The sequence below is a fragment of the Podospora pseudopauciseta genome, assembly GCF_035222475.1.
Source record: "Podospora pseudopauciseta strain CBS 411.78 chromosome 5 map unlocalized CBS411.78m_5, whole genome shotgun sequence".
In the NCBI taxonomy this organism is placed as follows: Eukaryota; Fungi; Ascomycota; class Sordariomycetes; order Sordariales; family Podosporaceae; genus Podospora; species Podospora pseudopauciseta.
Genome location: NW_026946665.1, coordinates 1,887,190 through 1,900,946, shown reverse-complemented (window position 1 = coordinate 1,900,946; position 13,757 = coordinate 1,887,190). Strand labels below are relative to the sequence as shown.

Here is a 13,757-nt window from a genome sequence, read left to right as displayed (position 1 = left end):
GTCATCATGGCTTGCAATGCCCTCGGTGCTGGGGCAAGCACCAACGCTTTCCACACTGCATTGGCCGAGTTCAAAAACACTCTTGCTCAACGCCTACCAGGACATATGGGAGCAGCTTCCTCTATTGGGAGAGTACGCATCAATGCTGGAATCGAGACCAAATCTTCGAACTGTTCTTGTCTGGATATACAAGGACATCCTGGAGTTCCATCGAGAGGCAATCACATACTTCAAGCATCGAGGTTAGCTACCTTGCACAGCAGCCTCTCATCAACCTATAAAATACCGACATGTTTGTTGTACCGGTATGGAAGCAGATCGTCCAAGCTGCCTGGAGAGGATTTCTGCCAAAAATCAACTTCATCAAGAAAAACATGGCTCGCCACCGGCGACTGTTAGAGAACGGAGCCACACTCGCCCAGCTTGAGGAGATAAGCAACTTTCGCCGGAATTTCGAGCAACAATTCGAGATGCAACGCAAGTCCGAACTAGACCGCCAGCGGAATGAAACCATTGCCTGGCTTAATCCAGCTCCCGCGTCCCTAGAGAAACACAGAGAGGCGAGAGCTTGGTGTCCTGGTTCAGGCAAGTGACTCCTCGACTCCCAGCGATTCCAAGACTGGTTTCATCCTGCATTCTGCAGGAACCCGCTACTCTGGATTACAGGTATCCCTGGAGCCGGCAAGTCTGTGTTGGCATCCATCATCGTCGACGAAGCAAGGGATCTGGATACAGACGTTACTGTCGCATGCTTCTTTTGTCAGCCAAACGACCCCAACACAAACACGTTCGTTGCCGTGGCTCGAGGTTTGATTTCGCAGCTAGTGACTCGGAACAGTTCCATGATCACCAGCATGGCCGAACAAAGATCGCTTAGCGGACAGGTGACTTGATCCACGACCGAACTTGCCAAGTCCATGCTCAAGGACGCTCTCGGATGTTGCAAGAGCACCTACATCGTTATTGATGGGCTCGACTCTTGCAGCAGAAAAGACCGGAAGGACATTGTCAGCACCCTTCGATCAATCGTCGAAAGCCTTCCCAAGGAACACATGGACAACGTCCGGTGCATCTTTTTGTCTCAAAACGACGGTTTCGCGAAGAAAGACCTGGGTGATCTCCCCACCATCACAACTACACCGAAGGATAATAAACTTGACATTGAGAGTTACTGGAATTCTTGCAAGAGCTACTTGGAAAGAAGGCTAGGTTCGCTCCAGACGGTAGGCATGGACATTGTCAAGGTGGTGACTGCCAGGGCTCATGGTATGGAAGCATACTTGCAACACTCTTCGTCAGTCTCGAGCAATACTGACAGGATATGACATAGGGATGTTTCAATTTGCAAGTCTGATGTTCCGGCATCTCCAGCCACTTCCACTGCGTGAGCTTCAGTCTGAGCTGCGGCAAGTACCACAAGGCCTTGATGAAGTGTGAGTGCTCAAGACCCAATTTTGCACCCCTTCGCCAACTAACGAACATTGCCAAAGATACGGAAGGATCATGGGAAATCTCCTGTCACATAATGCTTTTCGGCGCCAGGATCGCCTTGACCTGTTGGGCTGGCTTGCTTGCGCCCGGAAACCACTCAAGTGGTAGAAGTTCGAGGCGCGGCCGCCATTGACTTGGACGGTCAGACCGTCAACTATGAGCAACTGGTGCCTCGGACATTGAAGCAGAGTCGTCGTCATTTTTTCGGTCCGTTAGTCGAGCAGGGCCCGGATGACACGCTACAATTGATTCACCCAACGGCAAGAGAGTACGTTTGACCCACTCTCGCACGGTGATGAACCGTCCTTAGGAACTGACATACGACTAGGTATATCCTTAAACACCATTTCGAAAACCATCGTGGACACCCCAACCTTTCTAACCTAATCATTCCCCACCTCACTCTGCCAGAACTACAAGGGGACGTCAGTACATTTCTGCTTCCGTGTTACGTTGATGCAGGATACTATGCTTTCTTGGAATATTCCGTTGCATGCTGGTCACTCCATTTGCAAGAGGCCCTTCAAATAGTGAGTAGCACGAGCCCGGATTTGGAAGAGTTGTCTGGGTAGCTCGATGTGTTTCTTGACACCCGCTGCAAACTGCCGCAAGAAACATCGCTCGACACGACGAATATCCCGAAGGCTGTTCAAAAATACCTTAGCCCATTGCAAGGACAGGGCTTTTATCAAAGACTATGCTTGGCAGTTGCTACAGCAAGGCGTCAACTGGGCCAGGAAGGGTTGGCAGAAGGTGGTCATGGTTCGCTCGATCCAAAACCACTACTGCTGAGGGTAAGAGAGACTCTTGCCATGCTTGCGGAATCTGGCAACATCACCCAAGAGCAGCGGACGCTTCTTCACGAGTTTTACGGCCCCAACTGGTTCAAGTGCTCAGCTATGAACTGTGAGTTCTTCCACAAAGGCTTTCGGACGCGGAAGCAACTTGATGATCACATCAACCGGCATGAAAAGCCGTTTTTGTGCATGGTACCTGATTGTGATCTTGGTTCAAGGTTTGGGTGGGCCACAAGAGATGGCCTCCAAAAACACCTTCTCGAGACGCACAGCATTGATATTAGCGATCCAACCAAAAATCTCGAATTTCCCTTACCACCGACGAAGCAAATTTCCGAGACCTCTAACCTGACGAAATTTGCTTGTCCTTCATGTCCCAAAAGCTTCACTCGAAACCACAACCTTCAAAATCACCTCCGCGCACATCGCCAAGAGAAGCCACACTCTTGCAACCACTGCAATCAGTCATTCACTCGCCAATATGAACGGGACCGTCACCAGACTACAATGCACTCGGGACAAAACCGCTTCCTCTTTCTCGGAGATCTAGACAATGGAGGGACAAGGGGATGCGGAAGGGAGTTCTCTCGACAAGACAAACTGGCCGACCACTTGGAAAGAAAAAAGGGCCAAAAATGTATCTTGCCACTGTTTTCGGAAGAAATGGGTGCTGATAGAGGGCTGCAAGGAGAGCGATGGAATTCCAGGCTGGCCGAGATTTTAGCCAGTAGATTTGCTCTGGATCCGGAACAAGTCAAACCCATCATTATTGCCCTTTCGTCATTTCCGATATCGTATGTCAGAAAAGATAGAACGCCCGCGATGGAAAATGAGATAAGACACACCAGCGGTGCAGATAGCGAGATTTAAAACCGCCCTGAGAATTGAAGAAATCATAGGGTTGGATGTTCAGGACATTTCGTCATGCAAAACTGTTCTATTCGCATGAGGACACATAAAAGTTACCTATCTTGCAGTCAAATAATAGACGTCTAAAACATTCATCGAATCTTATTAACATGGATGAATAATGCTCATCGCGAATAAGGCTATGATGGGTAAACACTTATCATATCTTCCTCCTCACCGTTTGTCAAGCACTGCCCCACACTTAGCAGAGCAATGGACTTTCGATCATTCGCTGTAGGCAACTGCCACCAGGGTTGGATTACAGGAGTAGCCTTTCATTTCCAGCTGGCAACGGATAAATCAGGCCGGACATATAACTATTAGTTATTATCATGCAGTGTCTGCTCCAAACCGGCAAGTCTTATACTGAGCCAATCAGAAGCTTTCATTCAAAACGGCCGCCGCATTTATTAACCATTTACCGCATGGGTGCACCAAAAATGATGTGGAACCTGGAACCTGCAACCGTCGCCGAAACCAGGAAGAAATGCACTCCGAAGCTGTACAAGACTATTCCGGATGTACAGCTTCATTTTTGAGACGATTGGATATAGTGTTGTGGACAAAAGAGCTCCGAAAGTACAAAAATAGCGATTTTGGGACCTGCCCCGCCCTTAAAATCAGAAACGAAACCAAAACTGGCGTGCGATCGGTCACGTGAACACACCAAAAGCTGGACCCAGGAATCTGGTTAACCCTACAGGAGAGCTTGCTCTCGCACAGACCCTCGGTTAAAAGCTTGCAGGCTTCCCAGACTTTTCAGCCCTACCCGTCGGCACGCCTCCCCACACTCTGCTCCCCCAACCCACCTTATGCGAAGATGCAAGGGGGAATGCGATATTACCCAGCTTTACCACATGCCATTCTTCTGTAGGGATGCCTACTTGGTACATCGAACTTGGGTTTCATGTTTCTGGAAGCATTCGCGACACTTGGAAACAGGTGCAGAGAGCGGTTGTGTGCGGGGCGGCATGGATACATGAGAGAAGCACGGACCATATCAGAACATTGGTCGGTGCTTCAACTTGCCTCGAGCGCCAACATGACTCTCTCAAGCTAGCTTTGATGAATGGTATCATAACAACAGTAGGAAGGGGCTCACAGACTACTATTTGAGAGATACAGCTGAGTGCATTATCTCGTAGTCCACTTAAGTTAATGGACCAGGGTGCTTACCTACCTATCTGTTCATGATATGTTGCTTGTAATGAGCAAGAGCATGTGCCTAATGCTGCCCGACGGCTATGGAGATCTGGACAGCAAGAGAATCCAGAAAAATGGTAACAGCTCACGTGGCAAAACTCCATGTGCCCTGTGGCACTGTGTGGCCTGGAATTGATTGGCTAGCATGAAAACAATGCCGTTTCCAAAGACATGCCGTGTACTCTGCATTGAAGGTACTCACCAAACAGAATATGGTCTGTCTGATGACTTTTCAGCTGTGATTTACCGAATGCGACGTGCTTAATCAAAGCCCAGAATAAATCCTGGCAGCCCTTTACCTGCTGGCAGAATGCCAAGAATCAATGTCGTGAGGACCTCTGCCATCAGGCTGTGTGGCAGGGTCGTCCAGGCGAACCACAGCCTACTGACTGAAAGGTATCCCGAGATGTTTCGCAAGTACCTAAGAGAGGCACACCCCATCCCTCAAAAAGCATGAATTGCTTGAATGCAAATGAATGCATCCTCAATATCCAGCACCCTTCCCATGGAAGAAACCCAACTCTCGAACGGCGAGGCCTCGGCGTCGATCCCCAAATTTGGCTATTGTCCTCTGCAAGATACATCTCATGACATTGCGCATTGTTCATCTATTACCGGGTTATAGAGAGGAGACAAAACGGATAGATATCGAACATGTCTCTCTCCCAAGCTACATCGAGGAAGACCTCACCATTTCAGCCCATAAGGCAACCCTGGAGCAAGTGCAAAAGTCGCTTCCATCCGACTGGACAGTTTACGAGACTATGGAAGGCTGTTTCATTTACAACCATGAAGACTTTTATGTCGACGCAACCTGGGAACGCCCCAGCGATCCTGACTTCAAGCCTCCAGAGTTTTTGGCCCCCTCCGTCCCCGGCGCTCCCTTGTATGAGGCTCTTTTCTCACTGGGCTCCGCAATCGAAGCCGATTTCATCTTGGTTAGAAGCTACTTCGACGTGGCTGGAGCACGCGGCAAGCTCAGTGTGACGCAAAACTTGGCGACGGCGTTGCGTCATCTCCGTCGACCGCTCCACACCCGCGCGACAAGAAACCTGTGGATAGATGCTATTTGCATCAACCAAAAAAATGTGAGAGAGCTCAACGTACAGTCCAGCGGATGGCCGATATTTATCGTCTTGCAAACCGTCTCGCTATATGGCTAGGCCCTGAAGCAGACGACAGCAACCACGCGCTCTCCACCCTCAGCTTCCTCAGCGAGCAAGTTGATATCCTCCGGACCATGCATCAGATCAGCCAGCCGGGAAATGTACAGCGGGGGACGTTGAACTGGCATATGCCAAAGGGCAACCTACCCTACAACGAGAAAACATGGGCCGCGCTGCAGGCTCTCTTCCATCGCGACTGGTTACACGGGTGTGGAACCTGCAGGAGATCATGCTGGTCCATTGCTCTCGCGCAGCCGTGCAGTGTGGTGACGAGATACTACCATGACCTGCGATGCGCCGCACGATCATATGCCTATCCACAAAGAACAGCTTGCCATCGGCCGAGTTTCGCGACAGGATGGGACATGTTAAGCGGTTGGCCGAGTATAACCCTGCCTGACCCGCTGTCGCGAGTTGTGCGTTTATTTTGACGATCGTGAATGCTCGAACCCGTCGGATAGGGTTTACGGATTGTTGGGACTCCTGTCAGCGTCTCTACATGCACGTATCAGGGTCAACTATTCGCTCTCGCCCAGATGGAACACTTTGGTCGTCCGGAACCTCTTGTTGGATGTTCGGGCTCGGGAGACGACGCCTCGGCAACCGAGGGCATACCAACATGGGTTTTTGATCTCAGAACGCGCCCGTTTCGGCCTCTGTCCAGGCGTGGGCAGTTCTCTTCGGGCATGACCCGTTCAGTGACGCGCTTTATTCCTCCTCATGTACCGGAGGTGTGCGCGTGCATGCAGGTGAAGTTACTGTTATGCATGATGAGGTGGTAGACGCGATGAATGGGGGCCTGCAGGTTGTGAGAAGGTGGCAGCTCTGCGACATGGCGACGGAACATTTCTGGAAGGGTTTTCCTGGACCCGGAGTCGTTGTGGCATGATATCCAGAAACAGGGTGCCGTGGAATCATTTCTATACAACAGTTCATGAGTGGACAGAGTATTGCTACGACACTCTCGTATGCGGAGAGGGGTCTATCGAAAGGAATGAGATTGTTGAGACTTATATCCTTGACGCAGTCAAAACCTTTATCTTCCAGAGAAAACTCTTCTTCACAACGGATGGTCTAGTAGGGCTAGGTCCCAAGGGGATGAGAAATGGTAGCTATGCATTTCCTACGCATCCAATCACCTTGAAATGTGTGAAGCTAATTAGTATGAATGGGAGACATCATCGCTGCCTTCCTGGGCTTCGATGCCCCTGTGATACTACGTATTGCCGGAGATGGAAAATATCACTTTATTGGCGAGTCCATGGTGTATGGATCACATGATGCAACAGCTCTCCTGGGACCACTCCCAGTAGGCTGGTCTGTGCAAGTACTATTCGACCAAAATGGACACCAGAACGCGTATCAATACTACAACTTCAATACCAAGCGCACAACAGATGATGATCCACGCCTGGGTCGACTGCCACCACAATGGGAGCGGGTCGGCAACAATCGAACGCCCGACGACCCGGATTATTCCGAGAGATTCATAAATATTACCACTGGTGAACTGACCAATCCCTACAACATTTGCTTTGTTGTAGGGATTGGTCTGTTTTGTTCTTCTGGTCTTTTTCGGTGGATTACTTCTGCTAGGTGCATGGAATCACAAGATTTCTTTACGGAAGCTGGCCACGGACGAGAGGACTTGGACCGTGGTCAATCATCTGGGTAAGATATAGAATGAGATGCGGCACAGTCCCCGTGAACTTCACAGTACCGTGCGTGCCAACACAACAGAAACACTGCTTCATGGAATCCACTCATCCAAGAATGCACCAGAAAGAGATCAGACAATCGCATTGTCATGAACCGAAGATACTTTTAAGCGATCTACTCCCTTCACCCTAGATCGCCTGCTATCCACCACGCTGCAATACCATCATCCCGATGCTCCTCCCACCTGCCAATCACGAGTTCTGAGAAATCTCCCAATTGATCACAAGCGCCTGGCAACGCAGCTTGCCATAAGCCCCGATCTTGTAGTCCTTCTCGCCAGGGAACAGAGTGCCAAACTTCTGAATCGCCTTCTTGATCGTGAGGCGGAGGTCCTCATTGCCGAGCGTGTATAATAGACCGTTGTGTTCGGCCCACGTCGTATACGCACACGAGTCCTTGCTGATGAGTTTTTTGTGGCCCCCGGCGCCGACCCTGCATCACATCGTCGAGCGTCAGCGTCAATCAATCAATCAATCTATCTATCAATCAGAAGATGGGGATGCAATAAGACATACCAATTGCCTGGTTCCTTGATGTTGTTGTACATGTGCCAGCAGTCGAGGACTAAAGGGGAATTCTCCGAAGTTTTGTTCCAGTATTCGTAGTCAGAGTTGCAGAAGCTGTCGCCCTTGAAGAAGTCGGTCTTGTTTTTGTACCAGACACCGTCGCTGACTTCGGTGTAGCCGGAGTCGGCAGAGGGAGAGGAAACCCCAGTCTCGGGGACGGCGGGGGCGGCCTGAATGGCGGCTGTGAAGAGGCTAACAAGGGTGACGGTGAGCTTGGTGAGCTGCATGATGATGGAAGTGGTTCGAGTTCTCAGTGTTCAGTTGCGAGATTGAAGTTGAGGTGTAGCTGCAAGATTGTCATCGGTTGTCGGTGGTTTGGGAGAGGGAGGAGATGGCAAGTCGGAGGACAAGTGTGGAAGATATACCTGTCTCTTGGGAGATCACAAGCACGCTGGTGGGCCCCGAAAATGGAGAGTAGAGGCCACGGGCACTAAATCAATCGAAGACGGAGTGATGATGAAAACTCTGCTTCTTGACGTTCTCGTGATCCAAGGTTGGCGAGTGGTTTCCGACTTTGTGGCTCCGTTCGATACTGTCTTTGGCAAGGACAAAGCCACGGGGCCGTCTTCCTGGTTCTCATCGCTTCCGAATATCCGGCCATTCATGGAATTGGCGGCATCTTCAAGCATGAAAATACCATCAAGGAGTGGCCATCTGATATTCGAGGCATCACGGGATGGGCATCTGAGGGAAGGAGCATGACCCGGGCCATCATGTGCTAACAATTGACGGCAGCCGCAGTTTAAGGAGTTCTCCACTTGCCCTCTTTCTCTGGCCTGGGCTCTTAGCAGTATCCCTCATTGGCTGCCTGGGGAAGTGATGGGACCTCCACTTTCGTCCAGGGCTCTAGATCAACACTGTATGAGGTCATTGTCACTGGCAATTCAGCTGGGAAAGCTCGTAGGGAGGATAGGAAGGAGGCGACATCAAGAGAAACATGTGCTGAGTGAGAAGGTGGCCGTTCAGGAAGTAGGTGAAGCGTGCTCTCAAATGAATTTCGTTTTTGTGATCATATCCTCTGGTATGCCTACACGGATAATTGGCCCGATCCAGATCATGTGAAGCCTTGTTGTCTCCCTGATAACCTGCTCCAAGAACTCTGTGGTTCTACTGCTCCAACCCTTGTGGGACACTGAGGATCACAACAACCAGACACCTTCAATGGTCCCTTCCGCAAATACCGTCGACCGTCATAGCTTGCAGGAAACAGGCCTGTTCCTTCTTGAGATATTCCAGCTGGCTTTCTTGGGAGATACGCCCGGCTGGAGGCACCGGGACATTGACCGTGGTCATATTGTTGTTCTCTGGGTTTGAAACGTGAGGTGGGCTTACTCCTGGACAACTTATGTGAAGACAAATGGCAAGTGCATGATAGAAACTGTTTTCAGGTGTCACTATTAAGCGAGTCTAAACAAAGTATATAATACACTGAAAAGAGTTTCCTTCCCCCATATCGTCACTGATAAAGAAAAGGTCATCTCATCAGAACTTCTTGGGCTTTACGCCCACCAAAGCAACCCGTGCAGCAATAAACAGCAAAGTACCCACGGCACAGGCAACACCACCGAAAATCTTTGTGCTTTGAAACGCGCCGTTAGCAGATGTCAGGATAGCACCACCGATTGGCGACCCAGTCAACGCCGCAATTGAAGCAATGCTGAAAGCTGTGCCGGTGCGGGCACCGATCTGTTGGATGGGGGATATGGAAGCAATCAACACGGGAGTAAGACCAATGCCAGCACCTGAACCGATGCCAAACAGCACGGCAAACGTGATGATGGCCGCGTCGCCTGAGGAGGGTAACCATACAGCGAGGATGAGAATGCTGGTGAAGGCCGCCATGATAATCATGACGTTAAAATGGCCAAGCTTGTCCGCGATGGCGTTGGGTATTGTTCGGCCGATGATGCTGGGAAATGTTGGCATATTGCAACTGTTCAGTGGATGGAGGAGGGTACGAACCTAGCACCATTCAAAATGGGCACAAGATAGTTGGCGAGATGCTCTGACATGCCACCCGCAAGAGCTTCAACAACAATGAAGGTGAACGGGACAAACATGCCCCAATAAAAGAAGAAAATTCCGGCAGTCAAGAAAGCAAATGGCAGCTCTCTCAAAGGTGCGAGGAAGGCCTTGAACTCAAAGGGACGCTTCACCGGTGGGATGCGCGTACGGACTGTGAAATTGGCCCAGATGAGGAGGGCTAGGACGAGAAAGGCGCATGTTCTGATTGCCCAGGGGAATCCGACTTTGGGGATGAGGTTGATCAACATGACAGGGAAGATGACACCGCCGATGGAGGAGCCACAGACGACAAGACCCATTGCTGCACCGCGTTTCTTGAGAAACCATGTCGAGACCTGAGGTATGTGTCAGTTGGTGATGATTGCATAAACATCTCGGGAGGTGCTGGCGACTCACGCAAGTAAAAGCGGGGAAAAACACCATCGACGCCCCAACCGCCGAGCATATTGCCTGACTGAGAAGAATCTGATAATACGTCGTCGACAAACTGATCATCATCATCCCAAACACATGCATAAAACTCCCTATAAGAAGTAAAGCCGTGGGGCCATGGCTGTCAAAGATTCTCCCCACCCAGATTCCAGAAAATATCATGAAAAATATCTGCAGCGCGGAAATCCATGAGATCTCCGATGGTGTGTAGTTGCTGAGCTGATTGGCCTGGTAATGCGACTGGAAAATACCAGCGCAGTTGACCCAGCCAAACGAGACAAACAGACAGGCTGATGCACCGCTGACAGTCAGCCAGGCGCGGGCGCCGCCTTCTGGGAAGTCAGCTTGACCCAGTCTTGGACGTGCAGGTGGTTGTTGGTGGGGTGGTGGTGGTGATGATGGCGACTTGGTCTCGACACGAACTAGGGATGGGGTTCTGAGACTTTCGCTGTCTGTGAGGTTGGCTTTCACGTCACCCCCCGGGTATAATCGGACAGCCATTCTGGAAAAGTAAACAAAAATGTCCTTGGCAGGAGAGAAAGGCCAAGAAGCCAAGGCGAGGCTCGTCGGTTATGAATCAGATGTGGAAGGATTGAGATAAGATAGAAAAGCACTCGCTCGGAAATATTCTTCGGTCGCCGAGTTCACAGGAGCTGTGTATTCATAAGCCGCTTATAAACGATCCCTGTATCAAGGCCGGAGAATCCGGGGTTTGGGAGCCACACCCATTCCCGCGCTCGTATGCAGGCCGAATACACTGCATAATTGAAGTTTCGAAGCGCTCAAGATTGATGCCCACAGGTGCTGATTCACACCATCCGAGTCACCAGTTGTTGAGGGATGGGCGCTTACGCCCATTTGGTCGTGTTTTTTGAGCACACTCAGACGGCCATGTTTAGGTAGGTTAGCTTTCATTGAGCCACACCGAAGATTACCACAACCACGACCTTGATGCAAATTCTGTAGCATCACAGCACCACATGTCTCAACGATCCCGGAGCGCGGCAACTGACCGAGTCCTGGAGTCCGGGCCGAGATCAAGGAAGGAATTTGCCATTTCCCACGCCAGTCAAAGCGCTGCGCCTCTCGACAGCAGCCACGACACTTTTTTTTAAGTTGTGCGCTATTCAGCAGCACTTTCCAGCCAAGCACAGACTTCCGGGCCAAAATCCATCTTCAACTGCGAAATGCCCGACTCCGTCCATCATTCTCGGAGTCGTGGCTTCTTTGAGTAGCGCTTCTCCGCCTGGTGTGCTTTTTGTCCTGTCCGTCTCTTTGGCGCTGCGCAAAGCGACCCATCCACGTGCGAAAGAGACCTAGTTACCAGAAACGATATTTTTTATCATATTCCCGCTGACGTCATATACCATCAACATGGCTGGCTTCAAGACGCTGTTACATTGTCTCGGATGCTGTGCCACTCATGTCTTGGAGTTGGTACGCTAGTCAACAGTTATCCCGCATCCCGCGTTTGCTCGCGGTCGGCTCGCCTCTCGGAGATATTCCACGTTGAAACTAGTTGTTATTACACGGTTGCATTCCAAGATCGGTACTCATAGTTTCTAGCGTGGGTAACTGGGCAAATTCAACTGGTGACAGTACTGGGGTGGCCTCATCCTCGTTGTCTCAGGGTGTCCGGGCTGGTGATACCGAACAGAGAGAAGCGTGCAACCTGCACGGTAGCTGGGCGGTTAAAAACCAAATAACGGAAGATATCTACCTGGTTCATTGGGCATTCAACCTCCCTGGAGGCCTAGGTTTGATGGGTCTGAATGGAAAATAAGGGGCGAAGAAAGGGTTGATTGGTTCCAAACCCGAGCACTGTAAACCGCAAGATGCAACACCAGCGACATGAATTATATTTCCGACATTCATTGATACAGCCACCGATTGAAGTTACGTCGATGTGATCCACGCCATGATTGGCCATATTAAGGAGACGCAAACTGGAATGGCCGGCCTAGGTAGACCCAACCCGGACGGTCAACTCTTCAAATGGCCCCCATGGCTAGGCGGCAGTTCACTTGGCCCTATCTCGAACTTCTGACCCTTTTGAGGTGGGCTAGACCCCTCTATTATTATGAGAAAATTGAAACCCACCACACTTTGTTGTCTTACCTTCATTTGCATCTACTTGCGGTCTCCTGTTGCTTGTTCTTTCACTTTTGCCGTTTGATAACATGTTTCCCGCTCGTTTGGCTTCTTTATTTGGGTTCGTTTTGATAGCCATCGCAGCGGCAGTCCAAGGAGTACGACTTGATGTACCTCGAGTTGAAGATTTCGTCAGGAGATGGAACGTCGCCGCCACAGTGATTGGTGATTACGTCTACATCGACGGGGGTGAGATCAATCAGTTCGAGAACGGGACAATAGACGAGGCTCCAGTTTACCAAGGTAAGCTCCCCATGTGACTCAACTGATCGCCCAGCAGGTGACGGGAATACCAGTCTAATCTCAATATTCAACCCTAGTGAACTCAACACTGTCCATTGACATCTCCACCTCTTGGACTACAAGCGACGTCTCTATCCGGACGATAGGGAAGCCCAACGCTCCTAGAAACGCGCCGATGATATGGACAGACAAGGAAGGAACGGGCGGATTCTACTCTTGGGGTGGTGTTTTCTCATTGGGAAGATCTGTGACCGGGTCCGAGATGTGGAAGTTCAGCGCAGATGGCAGAGGGGGAGGGAGCTGGTCACCTTTCCAGGATTTTGCAAATCCGGAGGCCTTTAAAATTTTGTTATCACTAGAGAGGGGAGCTTATGCTAACACGGACGACAAAGGCTTTCTAATTGGAGGTTCCGTTTGGGGGTGGACATACCTGGGTTCACAGACACTCAGGCCATCCCAGGCATGGTCTCATTTGACATGCGAACTAAGGAGATCAGCAATGGCACAGCCAACGATGCGGGCTCCAACAGAAGCCCATTAGAGAAACTCATTGGGGCGAGGGCTCACTTCATCCCGGCTAACACTGGCACGAAAAGCCACCAAGGGTTGATACTGGTCTTGGGGGGGCACAGATCTTATGTCGACCGACAATGCAGCCTCGAAGACTCGCCTGGCTTCGATTTTAGGAACTTGTTATTCTTCGACCCGGAAACAGGAGAAAGATATTGGCAAATTGCCACAGGAGATATACTGCCTTATCCCCGGGCTCACTTTTGCGTCACCGGTTTCACTGTAGCAAGGGTGGGTTATGATGTGTAAGTTTAAATTCTGCCAAATAACCAGAATACTTTGGTAACACAGTCGTTGATGGTTTAACAGCTTTATATTTGGACGACGGAACGAAGCGCAGCAGAGCTACTACGATGATGCCTACATTCTCAGCCTGCCAGGCTTCGTGTGGATCCTGGTTCCAACTCCTCCGGCAGGGCCGCGATTCTTCCAGTCGGTCTTTACAATAATATTCACCATGAATCCGCACTGACAGTTCAATTATT

General features: G+C 50.4%; 3 protein-coding genes across 3 annotated transcripts; 1 reads left to right on the top strand and 2 right to left on the bottom strand.

Moving 5' to 3' along the window:
• Positions 1 to 7,363: 7,363 nt before the first annotated feature.
• QC763_510540 (uncharacterized protein) lies at positions 7,364 to 8,978 on the bottom strand. Its single transcript, XM_062913639.1, has 2 exons — positions 7,801 to 8,978; positions 7,364 to 7,717 (listed from the first exon to the last, which is right to left on the bottom strand). The coding sequence occupies exons 1-2, from the start codon at positions 8,076 to 8,078 to the stop codon at positions 7,477 to 7,479; spliced, it is 519 nt and encodes a 172-aa protein (XP_062765145.1). The 5' UTR covers positions 8,079 to 8,978; the 3' UTR covers positions 7,364 to 7,476.
• Positions 8,979 to 9,325: 347 nt separating this feature from the next.
• Positions 9,326 to 11,101, bottom strand: QC763_510550 (uncharacterized protein). Its single transcript, XM_062913640.1, has 3 exons — positions 10,273 to 11,101; positions 9,814 to 10,211; positions 9,326 to 9,760 (listed from the first exon to the last, which is right to left on the bottom strand). The coding sequence occupies exons 1-3, from the start codon at positions 10,807 to 10,809 to the stop codon at positions 9,334 to 9,336; spliced, it is 1,362 nt and encodes a 453-aa protein (XP_062765144.1). The 5' UTR covers positions 10,810 to 11,101; the 3' UTR covers positions 9,326 to 9,333.
• Positions 11,102 to 11,153: 52 nt separating this feature from the next.
• On the top strand, positions 11,154 to 13,744 carry QC763_0078370 (uncharacterized protein; the record flags this gene model as incomplete). Its single annotated transcript, XM_062906072.1, is given in 5 exon segments — positions 11,154 to 11,207; positions 11,334 to 12,702; positions 12,780 to 13,136; positions 13,145 to 13,517; positions 13,582 to 13,744. Coding segments are annotated over 4 exon segments (1,107 nt in total). The 5' UTR covers positions 11,154 to 11,207; positions 11,334 to 12,488.
• Positions 13,745 to 13,757: the final 13 nt, after the last annotated feature.

What these genes read in the sequence shown, in the direction of transcription:
- QC763_510540 (XM_062913639.1), bottom strand. Translation starts at nt 8,078, where the DNA reads ATGCAGCTCACCAAGCTCACCGTCACCCTTGTTAGCCTCTTCACAGCC. An exon ending in ATCAAGGAACCAGGCAATTG is followed by an intron (nt 7,718 to 7,800) that starts GTATGTCTTATT and finishes GATGTGATGCAG; the next exon opens with GGTCGGCGCCGGGGGCCACA.
- QC763_510550 (XM_062913640.1), bottom strand. Translation starts at nt 10,809, where the DNA reads ATGGCTGTCCGATTATACCCGGGGGGTGACGTGAAAGCCAACCTCACA. An exon ending in TTTTCCCCGCTTTTACTTGC is followed by an intron (nt 10,212 to 10,272) that starts GTGAGTCGCCAG and finishes CACATACCTCAG; the next exon opens with GTCTCGACATGGTTTCTCAA. An exon ending in CCCATTTTGAATGGTGCTAG is followed by an intron (nt 9,761 to 9,813) that starts GTTCGTACCCTC and finishes AACATTTCCCAG; the next exon opens with CATCATCGGCCGAACAATAC.